This window comes from Cheilinus undulatus, linkage group 17 (assembly GCF_018320785.1).
Source record: "Cheilinus undulatus linkage group 17, ASM1832078v1, whole genome shotgun sequence".
In the NCBI taxonomy this organism is placed as follows: Eukaryota; Metazoa; Chordata; class Actinopteri; order Labriformes; family Labridae; genus Cheilinus; species Cheilinus undulatus.
Window position 1 is genome coordinate 20,476,287 of NC_054881.1, and position 20,407 is coordinate 20,496,693.

Below are 20,407 nucleotides of genomic sequence, written 5' to 3' on the forward strand. Positions count from 1 at the left end.
AGTTGCAAGTATGCGCACGTTTCTCACAATTTGCAAAGACAAACGCCACTTTAACGCCTATATAAGGGCATACAACTGAAGGGTGGTGTGCAAAAACACAAGGCACACAGGAGTGAGAAGAGAAGAAGCAAGCAACATGTTAGCAATGTCCCAATTAAATAAAATAAATAAATAAAAATCAATAGCAAAACGTTAAAATATGTTAATAGTCCTAAAGTTACTATAGTGCCACTCCAAAGACACCTGAATTTAAAAATAGTTTAAAAATAGTTGGGGGGCTGAAGGGTATAATTTGATAAAAACATGCATGACTAAATCCTGATACTTTAAAATGATGGAACCTCTGTTAGACACATGTAGATGCCCATGTGCAAAGATAGGTTTGTATTATTTCTAAATGATAAAACTCCTACTGGTGCTAAATCTATTTTGAGAATTGTACATTTTTTCAGTTAAGATCAAATGTGCATGTTTAAATTAATGCTTGATCATATTTAAGTCATATATTTACATGTGTTATTTAATTATGCAAAAGTTTAAAATTGATAAAAATACAGTAGAATTGAATAAAACAATATGCCTGCCAACTCGATTCCATACTTGATTACCATTTTTAAATCTGTAAGCGCCACTTGGAAAAAAAGAATCCATTAATTAAAAAAAAAAAAACTCCCTACTTTCAAGTTTATAAATAATACATTTACAAAAAAAGATCCCCCAGGCCTTGTGGTGTAAGGCGCACCCCATATGCATGGACAGAAGGTTCAAATCTGGCCTGTGGATACCTATACGCATGTCTAAGGATCAAGGATATAAACTTTAATGAATGTCCACATCATCTTAAAGATTGTTTTGAGAACATATTTCCTCTTAATAATGGTTGGTGAATGAGGCCTATCTGTCTTTTATTGTTCTCAGAGTTGTTAGGGAGATACAGTCCACTCTCTCTAAATAATACCATTAATCCTTAACAAAGGATCAATAACACAAACACAGACAAGTGTAAAATGTCACTGCTCTTTGGTTTAATTTGTATTACAGTACAAACAGTAAAATAAGGCACCGTTGTTGGTCAGTGAAATATGAAGGCCATAGAAACAGAACAGGAAAAAAACAGGAATTAGTTGACAGAAAATCAATCTGGTAATGTGGTCGCTGCAGTAAAGACAGAGCTGCTGTGATGTCTCTCTACTCGCCTCCACACAGCTCCAGCAGGATTTTGCGGTAGTCACCAGACGTGTCTCCCTGAGCAGCAGAGAAAAAAGATCAGTGAGACTTCAAAAGGTCTGGTGGTCTAAAGAATACTTTAAGGTATAGCTGTAAGGTATTACATAACTTATTTCAGCTGATGTATTTCAAAGCTTTTGCTGACTGCTGCAGTCTTTCCCATCCTTGGTGTTTTCAGACTCACCTTGATAAAGGAGTGCAGAGTCTTGCCGTACATCTTCAGGAACTGAGCTTTGATATCCAACATGTCGATCTCCGCTCGGGCAACCATTATTCTAACGAGGATGGTATCTGTAGTGCCCAGCCCCTGACAGAGGAGAGAAAAAGTGATGTCTGCACTAGTCCGTCCTTGCTTGTTTTTACTTTACTCAGTATAAAACACGTCTATTATAGCACAAACTGTAGACTTGATGTTCATTCAAGATAGAAAGAGTTTCTGTTGACGTCTTAAATGATCATTTTAACTAAGAAGAATTTAACTGCAGATACTGTATCTCATGATACTTTTATCAAATATAGCCTTAAATATTAAAACATGAAGCATGAAAAGTTTACCTTCATTGATTTGTATAATCTCTCTGCAAAGAACGCTGGCTTGTTCCTGATGCATTTCACTGTAAAACAAAACAAGTTTTATTGCATTAGGTTCAAGATTATTGCAATTAATTCAATGAAAGAAACTCACTGTTTTTGAAGTCTCTGCTCTCTTTAAAGCCAGGGATATACTGCTTTTAGCTATGCATACATGGACACATGATGGCTGCCATGCCTCCTGTATTGTTTGAGTATACACATCCGGTAAAGCAATGGTTTTCAAACTTCATTTGCCCAAGGCACACCACATTCATATCCGTGCAAAATAACCTCTCTAACATGTGCTAAAGGACATTTAGCTGTTGTATGGCTGCAGTGATAATGGATGCATGTACAAATTCCCACGCCTCAAAGTACACCTTTGGAAACCAGTGTGGTAGAGGCAGTGCGAAAAAGGAGGAGGTGGGACAGTCAACACAGCTGCAGAGACAATAACGTGTGAAAGTTGTCTGTTTAGCAGACAAACTGATAAACAGAATCCACAATTCTCCACATTTTTATGATGTGTCTTTGTCACTGCACAGAGATGTTTGTCAAACTAGCTGGTGACAGATAAATTCAGATTTAAAAGTCAATGTTAAAACCTGAAAAATAAAGAAAACAAGATGATTTTGGTTTAGTCAGTGAATGTGTAAACATGTGGTTTTAGCTGTGTGCATCCATGACTGTTTATATTGTGGTAGTTTTTCAAAAAATATAGAACTGATGGAATATTGTGTTGCTGGATCAGCATCTAAGAGCATCACAAGTTAACACAGTCAATAAGAAAAAAAAAATTTAATTAATAGACAGAGTGAAATGTGTTGTTGCAGAGAAAATGTAAAAACACAGTGCAGATGGCATCTCCTGATCACCAGTCATTTATCTAGGATGATCTGGTTTTAGCATTGATTACTGATGTTATTATGCAAGTTCTGTTCCCAGAATTAAAATCGTAGTACCTCCCTCAGCTGCGCCATGCCTGTAGTTTACATCCATTAATCAATTTCTGGAAAAACTGCAGAATTTCACATATGTTGCAGTAAAATCAAAATCCCCAATGCATCTGCACTGTTTCTGTTTCCCTCAGAATACTGGGCAGATATCTCTGTCACGGTGGAAGGTACGCTCTTAGCTAGCTAATTCATCTATCAAGAGGTCAGCAAAGGAACTTTCTAATTATTTTGAAAGGGAGAGACAAGAAAAACATCTTGATGAAATCTATGTTTCATTGAAACAGCTGTATCTCGTACTATATTCCTCTGTCTAGTTTGTTGACAGATTGTTATCATATTACAGGGCTGTAAATGTTATACTGTATCCATCATTCCTATTGCTAGACTACAGATAAACAGATCTAGGGCTGTAAACTGGGCTGTAAAATGGCAGTAGAGTCACCACAGTCAAATACAGGCTTACAGTCAGCTACAAACCTTCTGGACAAAATCATCGTGTGAGACAAGCTGCAAAAGGGTGTTAACTTTTGGTAACACATAAGTACTTTGATTGCTTGCTTTTCTCAGTATGTAACTAATTTCTGTGCTTTTTAATGGCAGTAATCTCAACATAAGTTACTTTCAAAAGTAATGTTGCCCAACACTGTAAATATATAAATGAATATATCATGGCAGAGACAGACCTATGGCCAGAAAGACGTCCTCAAGATCGCCGGACATCTCCCTCTTAATGCTCTCTTCAATATCTTTTCCAGAAATCTTCTGATACTCTTCAAACACTGAGAAAATAAAGAAATATTAAAACATTTGTATACAGTGTAAATTTTCAGGGTTATCCAAAAATCTGTCACAGAAGGTCAGTAAAATCCCCTGCACTGTCACATGTCTAATGAGGTGAAGGCAATTGTAAGTAAAGGGAAGTTTCGTCATGTGAAAGATAATGATCAAGTATTCTGTATGAATACCTCTCAGCAGATGTTTACTGTTCCTTACACAAAGCACCGTGAGGAATTTAACCTCGTCTGTACCCCATCGAGCCTCCCCCGCCTCGTAGATTTCCTGTGATCATAAAAATTCAGTAAGGACGGACTTAAATTGAAACGTAATTATTTTTAATGGAGCTAAAGTCTTGCCTTAGCATCTTGAACAGCCTGAGCCTCGTCCACTTTGTCACTTTCATCTCGTCCAGCCTGCATAGAAGAAGACAGAGCCACGTATTATAAGAGTGAGTCGAGGATTGTGCAATGCTTAGGAGAGAAAAAGTCAAGACATGAAAATGTGTTTAAAAGGAAGATGTGTTGTTTCCTTCCTCTTTCCCAAAATAACTTTGACTAAGAAAGAAGTCACTATCTTGAGTTTACAGTGAGAATTTACACTTCTCTCAGGTGTCTACAAGTATTTTAAAACACTTCTGCTCTGACAATTTCTCCCTTAATTGGAGGGGGACATCATTTTTTCTATTTTACTTATTTTGCATTTTCATGAATAATAAATTGAATCAAATTTGTGTTAGTTTCACAAAAGTTTCACTTCTGTTAAAGCTAGAGGAGGTTAGGAGTTTTTAATTCCTTACCGTGAGTAAAGACACCAAAACCCTCTGAAACATGCCAGATGTGTCCCCACAAACAGCATCCTCCAAGCTCTTCCCATATTCTGTCATGAAAAACATAAAGAAATAATAAAAATGTACAGCATTTTATTCATATTTTTTCTGTTTTGGGCACTGATGCATAGAAAACAATACAAAGTGACATAAATACAGTAACCACTTAAAGGCCAGCTTTTTTATTAACAGATGCTTTCAAATCAACTATAATTACATAAATATTTTGGTCTTATTAACATTTTATTGTTTAAATGTTTTTTATTTTCTTCCAAGAAATTATTTACAGCTTTAAACTGTGAAATCAGCCCCAATCACCTTTACTACACTTTTGCACCTTTTAATAGTTTTTAACAGGACAATTGATCCCCAAGTTTTGCAAATTCTTAATTTTACGTTTTAGTAAGCAAAAAAACTCATGTCAAAAGATGACTGCATGTCAGATTACATGATTAGATGGAGAGAAAAAACATCCTTTCTTTAACAAATGGCAGAAAAAGCTACAAGTAATGATGCAATTGGTAGATTATCTGTTGAAATATACATTTTTAGGCCCTTGAACTGCCAGACATCAAATTTAAGCATTAGTAAAAGGCTGATTAAACCACTGTAGAAAAAGAAGTAAGAGTACACAATACAGAGATACAATATGTATTAAATGAAATTATTTAATAAAACGATTAACACGTGTGAGGTCTGATCCTGTAAATGCCCTGGTCAAATGTCCATGCTTTGGTAACAAAGCATGAACACAAAACATGTTTAAAAACCCAGTAAATATGCACAGTAAGCCAATGCTAAATGAAAACACTGGAAATACTTTCCAACCTGCGTTGTTGCTGGCACAGAGCAACAAATAGACAATAAACTGCTACATAAAGAGCAGCAAAGGCTTTATAAATATTTTATAGCACCTCTTGTTTTCTAATGAGGAAGGTCAATGAGCGTCCAAACAAAGAACACAGGGCGAGTAACTGATACACAATATCACATATCATACACAACCTATAGGCACAGAGGCGAACCGCAAGCAGATGTCAAAAAAACAAAACAAAACATTGATGTACCTTTCTTGTAGAAAGCAGTGATGGCTCTAATCTCAGCGTTTGACCTTGAAGCGAGAATATCGATGAGAGCAGCCTCCTCTGTTCCAGCCCCCTGTGATGAACGGACAAGTGTTAAAACTACACTAAAGACAAAAGTATCAGTCATGGCAGGATTCTAAATATTTTAATAGTCAATAATTCCTATAAAGAGAAAAATCAACAAATAAAAAACTCTTTCCTTCTCCTCTAGTCTGTCTTTAGCAATCAGTCAGAAGCAAGTTTTCATTTTAAAAGGCCAGTGATTTTCAAATCAATTTCACTACAGCATGATCCTGTAGCTGCTTGCAAATGTCACAAAAAAACTTAAGATACTGTTGGGAATTAGACCATAAGAATTAGAATTTAAGCAAATGTGTATGTCTGATTTCTTTTAATAATATCTAATTAGTATATTTTTTGTAAGCCTCAGTCACCTAGTAAGTCCTGTTTTTATGATTTGTTTTGGGTTTTTGTGCCTTTTCCCTAGATAGGACTATGGAAAAAGAAGGAACAGTGAGAAGCAGAGAGAGGAGAACAAAATGCTTGATAGAATCCTTGGGCTCCATTTAAACATGAGGTTCCCACTGCAGTCATCACCATTATCATCATGAAATACAACCTTTATTTAAACTTCAAAAATCATTAGGGTTTCTCTAATTTAATCAATGTTGAGTTAAAAAAAGTGCAGTTAAAACAACTCAAGCAAACCAAAATAAAAATACAACTTATGTCAGAAAAATGAGTGTTAAGAGTCTTCAGACTGTGTTGTAAAATATTCCACATATTTGGAGCATAAAAGCTGAAAGTGGATTTTCCTAATTCAGAGCAAACCCGCGAGACTTGAAGCATTAGACAGTCAGTAGAGCGAGTTTGGTAAGGTCCAGTGGACCACTTCAACATGTTATGTAAGACAGTGAATGTCCAATAAGGGATTTTTGGATAAAAAAGATACAGATGTTTATAACGCGTCTGTGCCAGAGAGGTCCAGCCAACTTTGTTATACAGAATAAAGTGATGAGGGTTATAAGGATCTCTAGTTATATAGCCATCATCTATCACTAACATAAGACTGCCTCATTTTCTGTGGTCAACAGGGAAGTTAGATCTGCTGCACAAGAAAGTATCAACAATGGAACATAAATACATAAATAAATTAGAAAGAAGCAGACCATATTTTCTGTGGCATGATTTCATGGTTGTTTGGGGTCTTTTTTCACTTAAATACAGAGCAAGTGAGATCTAAACTCTGACCTTCATTGCATTTTTCAGCTCGTAGGCATCGTAAACCGGCGCCAACATCAGCAGACCTAAAACAACGCTCCTGAAGTTCCCACTCAGCTCTGAAGACAGCTCATCGGCCAGGTCCTGCAGGAGAATGATGGCAGATTAAAAACATCCCGCTATCATCCTCAGTATTTAATAAGTCATTAAAATGGCATCTGTAATTAAAGTCAAGTATCTCTGATGTTTAAATAAGTGAAAGTGTTGCTTCATGCTCTGTTTTTGAGCTGCCAGCGTGGACATGACACATGACTTCACACATTCCTGCAACAGGACTCGGGTCCCCGCTAGAGGGTGTGGTTTCTGGACACAATTTTGTGTTTTCTGTTCCACACAGCTTGCCCTTGTGACCACATGTGGGCGTCGCCATGTGGAGCATGACTCACTCTTTCTACTGTGAGGATCCACACAGACTTTGCTTCTTCTGCTGCTCCCTCTGAGGAAACTTTCAGATAACTTTTTCAGCCATTAATGGAAATTTCTAATGATTATCTGATCATGTCAATACAATAAACACCCCATTAGTTCCCTTTTAGTTAATAATATTGATCCATAGCATCGTGAAACAAAGAGGCAGACTGTGGGATTATAGCTCTTTGTACTTGGGAACATTCCTATTTCCTACAGATAACAGGGCCCTCGCTGTCCTGGTGTTTGTTTACAGGTGGTACTCATTAATGGTTAACTTGGACACTATCAGTGCTTTGTTAGCACAGCACAACCCCACCTAAAGTACAAATGATGAGAGATAGCACAATGGAAAAAAAAAATACAACATCCACTCTTGCTTTTTAAACGTCTCTGGTTCTGCTCTAGCTGTCATTCATTTCCTTCCTTTGCTGTATGCATGCTGATTAATGTTTAAAAAAAACTCAATTCACATATCACACATTGTTTGCTGCCTTTGACAGCCCTATGAAGCCCCCACCTTCCCCACAGCTTGTTTGAAGGCCTCTTTGATGCGCTGCCTTTGGGCAATTGTACGGTGAGCTAGGACCTCGATGACAGCTGCCTCATCAGTGCCTGCAAGAAATAAAACAATAAAGAAGCTTTTAATCTTAAACAAATTATCTTTGTGTAAGGGTAGCACATTTCTATGCTTTGGGAAGAACTTCCTGTTCATTTATGGGCAAAAGGCTTCTCTTTTCTTTTAACCTCATACTTCCTAGCATCTTTATAAAAGGACATTACATTTTGGGTTCCCTGCACTATAACTTTTAATTTTCCTAAACTTAGACCTGTAAACAATCATCAGTGTCCATTCATGATGGCCGCCATTCTAACCAAAATGATCTACAGCCTCAACCCAAAACTGGTCAAGGTAGAAAAAGTTTTCAAATTTTATGATTGAGACTTGTTTGTTTATGCTTGGTTACGTTTGTAGTTTGATATGGCTGCAAGTAAACTAAAAGTAAAAAGCTACAACACTGCTCGACAGGAAGTATTCGTATGAGGACAGTGGGACTTTTTTCTGACGTGAAAAAAGGAAACATAGCTTGGGTAGCTTTTGGAAAGAAACCAACAGTTTACTGGTAAAATTGAGTATAAATGCTTACTGAATGTGGTAATAATTGGTGATTTTTATTAGTATGAAGTACATATCCAGAGCCTATTTCTCCATCAAGAGTAGAAAGATTGATGAATATAACTGAAGGAGGGAACTGAATTGGTAATTCAGGAGATACTTTATTAGGGATGAGTATCAAATTACAACACAGCTATCGATACTTCATTTCATTTCCCTGCCAGCAAAAATGAAAGGCAAGGCATGGAATTTGTGTGATTTCTTCTTTAAGTTACACTGCTTTCCTTTTCTTATCCCATATTCAACTGTCATCTTAAAAAGATACTCCTGTGAATCATTTTTAGTCTTCGGCTGAATTTCAACACACTTCTTTTCTCTCAAAAGCAATTCAGCGGCGTTGAGGCACCGACAATGTACAAAAAGTAAAGACTTGCACGGTTATTAGAAAAAAAATATATATACTCATCCCTATACTCTTGGGTTGTTTGCCATTTTATTTTTGCAGTTATGCTAAAAAAATGTTCCTGCAGACAAAAAGGATATTCAAGACATATGATGCATCATTTACTATTTATTTTGTGACACAGCCTTGTTTTGGTATTTGAATAAAGTTGGATGTGGGCCATTCTAAAGAAATGGTGCAATCCATGCAATCATAATCATAAAAAGTATAAAACAGGTTTAGTCCTGCAAATGTAGCAATATTTAACTATTACCTTGTGAAACAGAAATATATATTTCAGATAGTTACAGATAGCTACATTTAAATTTAGTACTCATGTATATGGTACTGGTAATTTGATCTAATAAGAATAATACTGCCACATTTTTTGCAAAATTTTCTGTTCCATTAAAAAACCTCTGATATATTTTAAAAACAATTAAGACAAAAATGCATTGAACTATTAGATTTTTTTTAAACATAACACTGCTGTCACTACCATAAAATTGCATTATTTCTCAAAAATTTAAAAAGAAAGACGCTCATTTTCAGTCATTACTCATTTCTAACTGAGCTTGAGGATCATTTTTGTGCCTCTTAGTCTCCCTTAACCTTTTTTCCAGCTGTTTTAACTATCAGTGGGGATTTTGCAGAGCACAATAAAGAAACAAGCTAACATAGAAACACTAGCCACCACTGCAGCCCTGGAGATGGTCTAGCTGTTTGTTTGTATTGGCATGGCAACCATCTGTTTAAACCAGGGCTCAAACTAGAGTCAGGAGGAGATGATTATGCTAGCAAATGCTAACAGCATTAAAGCTTTACATCACGAATGTGCTGAGAGAAAGACATGTTTGTTACATGCTCCTGAGTGTGTGCATGGATGCTCTTCTCTGAGAGAGGTAAATACCTGCCAACATAGTTTGAAAACAGTGCAAACCATAATGAGATTAGTTTATGACAGCTTGCTGCCTGCTCAGCAAATTCATGACTATCCTTAGTATAAAAAGAAGACATGAAGCATAGTGGTGAGGCAAAGTACAAGGATGCACTCAGGAGAAAGACTGACGAGGAAAATGAGAGTCTGAGATCATTTTAACTCAACTTTCCAAGAAAGAGGAGGAAGAGAACGGCATTAGAAAAGATTAATTATATTTTTTCCCATAGAGGCCCAGTCTTAATGACACAGCTCAGAATGTCTTTAGCTAATGACGGTTTCAGGATCACTCACCAGCTCCTTTCATGGCTCCTCTGAGTCGCTGGGCATCTGCCTCTGGGTCAAACCCGGCTGCCTCGGTCACTGTTCCTCTGTTTCCAACCTATCAAAGAAATACATAAATAAATAAGACTATAACAATCAATAATGTTCTACACAAAAGAGCAGCCACCATCAGAGTTCCCACTCATTTTCAGGACTTTTTCATTGGCATTTTAGCAGTATGACAGGAATGCATGTTGCTGCCCATACACCAGAACCAGAACTTTCTCCTTATTTTCACTGAAACAAATTGATTTAAAAATAGGGTACGAAGATGGTTAGATCTCAAAATCTTTTATCATGATTATAAAGACCTTACATATCACATTATAAGTATTATCGTGAGAGAAACATGAGAGAAAATGTGGGCGAAGTGATAAAATTATCAACAGTATCCGCTACCAGCTAAACTGTTCCTTTAACCGTCGATATCAGCCTTCATTTTCACTATCAGAGAATCTCCAACTTACTTTTTTATAATTCAAGAAGAAAGCAAGGGACAGAAAAAGCATCTCTGTTGAAGATATTCATAGCAAATTCGTTTATACATGACTTTAAGCAAAGATATTTTCTTATTTGGGTTTTAGTACAAAACAATCACAATGAGAGGGTTTTGGCACTAATTAATAGGCTGAAATGCATGAAATGTTAAAACTTTAAGGGACTATAGTTGGTGGTATCATTTAATGTCATTTAAAGAAATTTCATACCACAATTTGTGTCTCTGATTAGTTTTAAAACATGACAAGAGATATAAAATGCAACTCTGAATTCTAAATATAACCTAACAATTAATCATTATGACACTAATAAAAAAGGAAAATGTCTCTTTGGTGCAGAGACCTTTAAAAACCATGAACAAGTAAACAGATGAGTTCCTTCAGGTCATGCAAATTTATGTAAATTATGCAAATACTAAGAGTGGGAAAATACATTAGTATGAACACTGGACTGAATCAAGGAATTTGTATATTTTTCAATGCATGTCATAATAAAAGTTGGTAACTTAATCTACCTTTTTCAGTCATTTGATATGATTTAAATCAAAATAGTTTTGTTAGATTTTTCTACACACGTTTGTTTTAAGCATTCAATAAAAGAACATTTCTTGTTGACACTTAAACGTACGGCCTTTAAAACACAACTCTTGTGTCTTTTCACTGTGAAATAGTAAAGCAACAGCTACACAGACTTACTGCTGCCATTGTCAGGTGGAGATGAAGAGTGTGGATTTCTGGAGACAAAGAAAGCTGCAAAAGAGAAAGAAACATAATGTTAGGTACACAGCAAATTACACAATTAGCTGTTTTAACACAGAGATGTAATGAACTGCAGGTGATCAGGTTTCGAAACAGTAAGTGTTCTCTATTTTGAGTGTGACGCTCATTAACCTCTGATCTATATTTAATGTATTTCATCATCTCAGAGAGGGTTTCTGTCACACATCCTGGGTTGGGAGCCCTTTTGTGTCCCACACCTGTGCCGGTGTCCCGTGAGCTAATCTCATTACGCTCAAGTTTGTTTGGGAACACCTGTAATTACTCCGCTGAGGAAAGGCAGAGGGGTTTTCCTGTCAGGAAGGATCATGTTACCCATGACTAAGTCTTCATATATGTGTCAAAGTCCAGGAGAAAACCAAACTATTTATTGTGCAAGAATTAGGGATACACTATATCATCAGCATGATTTTTTATCTGCAGTTCTGAAAATTTCTGCTGAAATTTACAACCAAAATTCAATATATCCTCTATGAATATTGGCCGTATGTACAAATACAATTTTTGAGTTTCAGGCTGGACCAACAGATCTACATCAGCTCAAGTCTTTTTGTTCATCCTGAAACTTTAAAGTGTGACGTTTTAGATCCATCCTACATTTACATATGAGCACTGATACTGATATCAGTCAAAATGAATTTGTAAATATTAGCATATTAGATAGTGGCAGAAATCCAATATTGTGCACCACTAGAAGAAGAATTTCAGCCCATATATTCATTAATGCTAGGGATGCACAATATTATCAGAATGATATTGGTATCAGCACAAAAAAAAGACGAACAAGTACATTATTTTTATTGGCAGATTGGTGCACTGATGTGCATCTCAGAGAAATTAACTATTTTAAAGTCACTTACAAGCAAAGTTGAGGCATTTTTTTAAAGATTATTTCAGGCCATCTTGCCTTTAATTGATTGGACAGCTGAAGAGGGATAGGACATATGGAGAGAAAGAATGGGGGAAGACATGCACCAAACATGCAGAGAGACCAGGAATCGAGCCCCTGACCAGTACATTGAGGACTATAGCCTCTGCTTATTGGCGCCTGCTCTATCTTTTGAGCTACACCTGCACCCAAATTTAAGGATTCTAAGACTTGGACCAGGATGTATATCTGCATTTGTTAGCTTGAAGCTAACACATAATGGAAATTGCATTTTACAGGCTGACAGATTTAGCATTGCTTGGTGCTAATCTAAATTAGAGAAATGATCTATACAGTATCCTGTAAAAAATATTGTTTATTGAATTAAGACTAACTGAAGTTAGTTTCTTTGTTTCTTAGCCTGCACAATAAAGGAATAAAATGTGATTTCCTTGTTCAATGATGCAATGATGACACAAAACGTGATAAACACATTTATAGGCTATCTCAGTTTTCGTCTCCATCTCCTAGTCTTCATGCTAAGAGTTCAAATGTTTGCAACATGTTCTCCTAAACCCTAAACAAATCAAACAACATTAGTGACTGAAAGCTTGAGCTTCAGTTTACGACACCAAAATGAGTTTAAAGCACAGCTGTTGCACACAGACTTCTGTGATAAAACTGTAGCCATGCTGGGTGAGAAAAAACTACTTGAAAGGCTACATTCAACATGTTTTAGTACAAATTGCTATGTGTTTATTGCAAATATAAGAAATGATGATGAAGATGTGATTAATTTTGCAGCCCTACTTAGTTTTGTCACTGGACAGCAATGCTTTCTTCTTCTCTAGTTGTTTATTGGCGGTTGGCAAACAGCGTTCAGATGCACTATGGTAAAGAAAATAATGGAAAATATTGATTAGATTTAGGTAAAAGTCACAGGAAACTTTTTACAAGAAATAGTTACAAATTATTTGAAAAACACTGCCAATGTGTTGCTTAACCTTAAAAGAGAAGTATTAAGTTTGTGAAACTTTGGGCAGAACCTTGCATATGATAGTGGCAAAAATGAGTGCGGAAATGTCAGCATACTAGATAATGGGAAATATCCAATATTGTGCATCCCTAATAAATTCACAAGACTTCCTATTTAGACTGTAAAAGAAGAGTCTCATTAACTGATCAGACCAAAATCATGACTGCTGTGTTGGACTCTGACATTGGAGACATTAACTGATTAAAAAGTAGGACCTGTAGCCCCTGAGCTTGTGTGTAGGTCAACAGCCATGCCTGTGTGGTTTGTGATGTAAATACAGGGCAGGAAAGTCCTGCACAAACTTTATATCATCTGTTTGGACCAGAGCAAATACGACCCAGCTGCTAGAGAAAAGAGAAAACTGTATGACAGTCTCATAGCTCCAGGTATGAACCACAGGTGTATCAACAGAGTGAATTTGAATTTTAGTAAATATGTACACTGTGTATTATTGAGGTTAAAGGTCTTTCCCGTGGAATTGTCTTGCATGCATCTGTTAACTATCCTGGATGAATTTTAGTTCATATCAAATGCATTTCTGAGCATACTCATGCTTTTACTTTTTCTTTAGACAGCACGTGATTGGATCAAAATAATACAACGTCAGCAAACATTTGAATTGTGCAATAGTAGTAGGGGTACTCCTCTAAACGAAGCAAACAAAAGTTGAACAAACTGTATGCTAGAATTACATTTCAGCAGATACTGTCCATGTGGAAACTATTCAACAACGCAGCACAAACGTAGTTAGAATACTTTAAAAGAGCTGGAAAAAAGTTAGAAGAAAAATATCTAAAAGTGATTCAGGAAGCAGAGCACCCAGCTACTTAACAGTTCACTTGGCATGTAGTTGCTGGGCACACCCTGAAGACAGACAGACACAGTACCAACCGTTACTGTCAGAGTCCCGCTTTTTAAAAACAGTAAAAATATCTCGGTAAAATGTCTAACCGCTCTCTAAACAGCGTCTTACCTGACCTGGAGACACTTTACTCGGCGAGGATCTCGACAAGACGGCGAGACGTCACAAGACCGGGGAAATACGGCTAATAAGTACCAGCAGCGCAGACGTCCCGTCCCACCCACCGTGATGCAAAAATTATCATCAGGGTCCTCCCTTCGCGTGCGCGCTGCAACGAGCACGCGAGCTGCTGCGTTCAAGGAGTGTCGGTAGATGATGGGGAAACCTCTCTATGCCTTAATCAAATGTAATATATTTGCAAATGTATTGTGCTTATCATTTAAAGTAACTTTTATACAGTACTTAAGTCGGGTAAATGACGTCCCCCTGCTTCCAACTGTGCTACATTTAAGATAATTGTATGTTTTTATTGCACAGGTACCTTTGGATTTCTCATGGACGTCGGAACGTAAAAAGGTGGGTGGGACAATTTATTAGGTCATTAAGGGGTCCTCCCTTAGAAAAAAGAATGTGTCACTTGTATTTTACTACATTCAGGTGCATTTAAACATGTCTTAATGATATATTTTGTATGGAGCAATTACTCTTAAAGGTGTCTCATTTGTGATATTAAAGTATTTAGAGTGTTGTATTTGATTATTCACCATTGATATTAATGATTATATTACTTAATAACACATCTTTTATAATGCATGAGTCTTTCTTTAATGTCACTTGATAGGAATTGAGTTATGGCATTAAAAATTATGTTGCAGACTGGTAAGGTTATTATTTTGAAAGCATTTGTTGGATGACAGGGACCATTTCAGTCATTTATCTTTCTTCCCTCTTCTTTAAAATTACACATGTTCATGTTTCTGGGGAAGCAAACATCTCAGACAAGTCTACTGGTTTATTTGTAATCTAAATGTATTTTCTCACTTATTTTACATTGTACTAGTTTGTTGTAGCCTTCCTCTTCTTTATTCTTATACTGATGTTAGCTAACAGTAGACCTTTGCAGGGTGGAGAGACAGATATGCTGAGTTTGTGACATGAGAAAAGTAAGTGGATCTAAATGAATGATGAATGAAAAGTTTGCAAACAAAATGAGGGTCCTAAAGTAAACTGACCTCCTGTTTGGGTACAGACGCGTTTATTTTGACATTAAATAAAAAAAATATAGCATTAACTTAAATAACTTGTTATGGATTGAAAGGGAAAATAGGGAAACATAAAAAATCGAATTGTTTGATGACTTTTGACTTGTCAGCTGAGCTTTTAGTGATTTTTTTTTTTTTAATAAAATGAGGCATGGAAATGAAGTGGTGTGTTTATTTTACATCACTGTGGTTGAGGGGAGTTATTATTTTGGCTTACCCCAGTGTACTAATAGGGACAATAAAACATGTAATTTATGCAGTTGAAAAATTATGCACCAATAATGGCACTTAATCGTGTAGTGACTGATCAAACAGATGTATAATTTTTTTTATTTACTTCTGTTTTATTTATTAAGTCAGCAATTTCGTCACTATTTCTTGGTGTTTCTTGATTTATCAAAAAATCTGTACAGAGTAGGCTAAGTCATGAATTGGTCTGTCCCAGAGGAATCTAAATATATATATGTGTGTGTCCCGAAAAGGAAACTGGACTTTTGTGAACCAGTCTTTTCTATAATGTGCACTGTTTTTACACAGAAGCATTCTGTGCGGCATCACTTGAACTCATCATGACGATGAGGAAGGGAGGCTGCAGCTGCTCCTTGAACTACAATACCCACAATTCCGTCCGCGCGTCAACAGCAACAGCTAGGATGTTGCGATATCGCTGGCAGCCAAAGATTGCTGTGGTTGCAGAGATTCGGCTGCTTGGTTTTAACCTCTGACTAATGTTTTTCTAGATGTCAAAATCTGTGGTTTCTTATTTGGAGCTACAGTTACAGCATACGGAGGTTGTAGTTCCCTGTCGTCTCTGCGTTTGTTTGTGTTGACGAGGGGCTGGATCGCGCTAAAGCGTTAGCTTACTAAAATCATAGTTTAATCGTAAATGGGAGCAATTAAATAGCTTGACGGGCAGTTATGTGCCATGTAGGAGATGCTTCACTTGACTGAGGATGGAAAGATATTTTCGGGCAACGCTGCTAAACGAGTTACACGTCGGATACAACGCACTCAACACATTATCTACAGAGGATAACCTGGATAACCTTACACGAAATGTCATAGCGCGTAAGTAGCTAGCACTTAGCTAGCTCGGTTACGGCTGGACGAGATGGAGAAGGACCTAATGTTATCATCATCATCAGCCGACCGTGAGCAGCTGGATGGATAGCTTAAGAAATACTTTCTCCGGAGATGCTTTAGCCTCCTGGGTGGTGTAATTCACTTACATAACAGCTAGCCGCTCTAGCTATCACCAACTGGCTTGTGTTGGCAAGCAAATGGGAATATTGCCACCAAAAATCTGGGTTGTCTCAACATCATCATAAGTGGCAAATGCATCAGTGCATGTTTTGAGGCTGCAAATAGACTTAATTGAAGCTTTGGACCTGTAAGGTGTACAATCTGACCTGCGTTATCTCTCAGTGCAATAATTAAGTGCACAGGAAACAGGGAGCTGATCTGCGTGTCTGCGATTGATCCTCCTGTCACAGAGACAACATGAGGAAGTTCTTCGATTCCCGTCGGGAGTTGGTGAGCTCCGGGCCTGGTTCTGGAGGAGGTGGCAGCTCTGGGTCCAGCCATGCAGGCGCAAATTTCGTTGGCAAAACCTTCACCGTTGGGAAGCACCAAGTCACTGTGGAGGAGATCATAGCTGAAGGTGAGGAAGGGTTTGCACAGACCAAATGTTTCCTTGATTAATTTTCATGTATTTAGTTATGCAGGAGTGTGATTGATAATGTGGGATGATAGGTCACATGACAGACTAGGGATGAAACCTTATGCCATCCACCACAGGAATGATGGAGCCCTGCATCAGATTGCAAAATAGAGGCCTACTGCTTTTTTTCTCAGCTGGACTCTGACTAACAACAGTTTCCTGTTAGCTGTTTTATGATTCAGAAGTGTGATTCTGGAGACGTGGAACTACCCAGTTTGTGCAGTTATTTTTTTCCATTTAAAATGAATGAATGAGGCATTTGTGTGTATTTTGTATAGAAACATTTTAAACATGGAAGTACAGTATTTATGTCATTCATACATTTTGATTTCTAATTTTTTGTTTAACCTCTCAGGAGTTTTAGCTGCTTTTAAGACACTCTGAAACCAATACGTATGCCTCTGTACGATCTACAAAAACAAATAAGACCATCATTATAAAGATGACTATCTCTAATTGTTGTTTTAAATGCTTGAAATTGCTGTCTTGGAGTAGATGTCAGACAAATTATTAACAGCATGCTGCCAAAACAATCTTTTCCTACATTTTTCACTATAGTGATTCTCTCCAGAATGAGATTTTTCTCAAATATAGTTTCAGATATACAGGACAAAAGTTGTGAAAACATAGGAAATACAGCTTTGACTACAGGGGGCGCCAAAATTGACACAAACTTAAAGTTCCACACAGAAGCTTTAAGGTAAAAAAGATGTTCCCTAACAGAAGAGGTGACGTTTTTACTAGTGATTCACTTCAGTTCACATTTGTCTGTCATGTCCACAGTAGGGGACAGACTGTCTTTTTTTAGGGCTGGTACTGATACTAATAGTAAGTACTGTAGTTCATGAGACCTATAATCTGTGTTTAGAATCAATATGCATTTATTATGAGAAAATTAGAAAAGATTTATTCTGATCTCTATTGACATTAGGGAAGATATGCAGTAAAACAGTAGCATCATGAAAACAGGAAGAGGTGCCATACACTCACTATGTCAGTGGCACCCAGGGCAAAGGGACAGTGTTGATTTTCAAGTACTTGTGTGACATCTTGCCAATCAGATAGTGTTTTTGGTGGGACATCCTAGGGCATTGAAAATAGCACCAGAGGGTAAGACACACCTCACACTGCCACTTTTTAATGACTAATTTTTGAGATGCATGACATTATCAGTATGAGATCCGTATATTAGCCTAAAATGTTAAATATCTTTACAGTGGATGTATCAGTCATACAGACTGGTGACCAGTCAAGGGTGCACCCCCCCTTGCCCAATGACAGCTGGGATAGGCTCCAGCCCCTTCAACCCCAAACACCAAAGAAAATGGATGGATATGGACTATTAATATCAAAGTATATATTATATATCAGCTTTAAATATCTGCAAAATGTACAAACATACCCTCAGGTATAGGTGGTTTTCTAGGGTGCCATGCACTAGGAAAGAGTATCGAAATCCAGTACCAGTACAGTACCAGTATCGACACATCCAATACCTACTGGACCAAATTACCACACAGATAACGATGCTTAATTTCAATACACCCCACATGAAAGGCAAAAAAAATATGTAATGAATTCTGTATCATTTATTTGTTAAGTTCCACCAGTTCCCTTTTCTTATCCCATGTTCAAGTGGCATCTGGTTAAGAGACAGCTTTTATGCTCCTACTAACTTTCAGCACAATTTTTTTCTCTCAGAAGTATCGATTCAGGCCCCGTTTAGGCACTGGCACTATATAAAAACTATTGAGTTAGCACTGGTATCAGAAAATCCCAAACAATACCCAACCTTATCAAACAGTCAAGGGGGCTGGTGTTAGGGTATGCCGTGAACATCTTGAATGAAGACGCAAAAGAACTACCAGACTGTTTACGTCCCTGTTCCTCTCTCTGCTCTGCTTGACTCAGCCTCTCTTTGCACAGGACTCAGGAGACACTTAGTGTTTTTACAATAAAGAAGATGCGTATATCTGCATCAGCTAGAATGAGGAATATCAGCATTAGAAAACTGCAAAAATGAAGTATTGTGCATCCCTACTAATGTTATCAGCTATCAGTAAAATAAAATGCCAATACTCATAATGGTTAAATGCCAAATAGCAGCCTTGATATTTAACAAGATTAGTGATTGGTTGACCCCTAATACACACGTCACAATTTATTATTTATAATGAAATGTTTTTGGCATCTATTTAACCATGAGAAGTACAAGAGTTCTAAAATGAAACTAATGTTAATGCAAACACTCATTTCAAGATTACAAAAAAAAAAAAAAAAAAAAAACAGGTTGTACATTGAAATGTAAAGAGGTAATATAAAAAAGACAAGTTAAATGTTTTTGGTACTTTTCCAGTCAACAAATAAACAAGTCATGTACAGGGATACAAGAAAACCCCTCATGAATGCAATTTAAGTTTAAAAAATGTGAAGAAATCATTTTAAAAAAGAGTTCTTACATGTTCTTATGTAACTATCGAGTCAAGAGGTATACACAGTACACACATTAAACAAAGTAAAATACAGAAAACATCTCTGTAAAGAGCTTAAAGATAAACAATTTGTTTACAGAAGGTTAATTCAAAAATAGATTTGAAAAAAAGAGAACAAGACAAAAACCTAAAAATATAAAGATATAATGTAAGAAAAGAGGTTACATGTTTGATACCTTTCCAGCCAAGAGATTATACTTGATAAAAATCTTCAAGTTCCTAAAATAGCCCTAAAGAAGAAATGTAAAAGCAAACAGAATATATGAATATGTTAAGATGTTTTAGCAGCATTTACAGCCATGACTTATACACATTTTGAACATGAAATACATTTGAAATAGGGCAAAAACAACCTAAAGTGTAAAACTGAATTAAATAAAACATGCATCTATGATTTAATGTGCATATTTTACAAATTCATATGCAGAAGAAGAGTTACTAGATAATATTGCACTAATTTTCATTCTTTTAGTAAAAAAACACTGTTGTAGACTCTCTCCTGTAACTGTGTTACCACAGACGTTTCTGCTGTAATCATCTCTGCAGCTGAGTATTTTTATGTGTGCAAAGCCACTGGATTGGTGAGATTTACTAATCCAGAGTCTTGTCTGTATATTATAAGGGAAAACAGTCTTGTATATTTGATGAGTTCATTTTTTTGCTCTAGAAGCTGATTTAAACCTTCAGCCTGAACATATACCCATCTCCATTGGTATCTGTTTCAGATTTATAGAGCTACAGTGCAATACAACACCATTTAACACGTGTCACGTTGAGGTTGCAGCACGAGCCGCAGTGTCTGCCTGAAATTGATGATTCTGTCACAACTGAACTCGGCAAAGTGAATTTGCAGCCTGAGCTATACCAGATGGTTAGGCCTCAATGTAGGCCTCCACGTAAACCCTGCAGCAATGACATGACTAATACATGACACTATAAGGCTGCTCCATTTGGTCCCTTTTGATGTAAGACTCATGGAGACAACATTTGATGTAGTAAT

At 36.8% G+C, this 20,407-nt stretch overlaps 2 protein-coding genes across 6 annotated transcripts in view; one reads left to right on the forward strand and one right to left on the reverse strand.

The window, feature by feature from the left end:
- Nucleotides 1–1,003: 1,003 nt before the first annotated feature.
- On the reverse strand, nt 1,004–14,231 carry anxa4 (annexin A4). Of its 4 annotated transcripts, none has more exons than XM_041811237.1 (14): nt 14,105–14,206; nt 12,906–12,983; nt 11,147–11,200; nt 9,924–10,011; nt 7,654–7,748; nt 6,696–6,809; nt 5,427–5,517; nt 4,330–4,409; nt 3,890–3,946; nt 3,722–3,815; nt 3,440–3,535; nt 1,783–1,841; nt 1,412–1,534; nt 1,004–1,245 (listed from the first exon to the last, which is right to left on the reverse strand). In XM_041811237.1, exons 3-14 carry the CDS (start codon nt 11,153–11,155, stop codon nt 1,189–1,191), a joined length of 963 nt encoding a protein of 320 aa, XP_041667171.1. In that variant the 5' UTR covers nt 11,156–11,200; nt 12,906–12,983; nt 14,105–14,206; the 3' UTR covers nt 1,004–1,188. The 4 variants fall into 4 exon arrangements, with proteins under 4 accessions (XP_041667171.1, XP_041667173.1, XP_041667172.1 ...); XM_041811239.1 differs by having other exon boundaries at nt 14,110–14,182; XM_041811238.1 differs by lacking the exon at nt 12,906–12,983 and having other exon boundaries at nt 14,105–14,231.
- Nucleotides 14,232–15,833: 1,602 nt separating this feature from the next.
- Nucleotides 15,834–20,407, forward strand: part of LOC121524701 (AP2-associated protein kinase 1-like) — a 40,768-nt gene continuing 36,194 nt past the window's right edge. For both annotated transcript variants that reach the window (XM_041810173.1, XM_041810174.1), the window contains exon 1: nt 15,834–16,855. In XM_041810173.1, the coding sequence (XP_041666107.1) occupies nt 16,696–16,855 (160 nt within the window). In that variant the 5' untranslated portion in view covers nt 15,834–16,695. The remainder of the gene's footprint in view (nt 16,856–20,407) is intronic.

What these genes read in the sequence shown, in the direction of transcription:
- anxa4 (XM_041811238.1), bottom strand. An exon ending in AGGAGCCATGAAAGGAGCTG is followed by an intron (nt 7,749 to 9,923) that starts GTGAGTGATCCT and finishes TATTTCTTGCAG; the next exon opens with GCACTGATGAGGCAGCTGTC. An exon ending in CAGTAAACATCTGCTGAGAG is followed by an intron (nt 3,536 to 3,721) that starts GTATTCATACAG and finishes TTATTTTCTCAG; the next exon opens with TGTTTGAAGAGTATCAGAAG.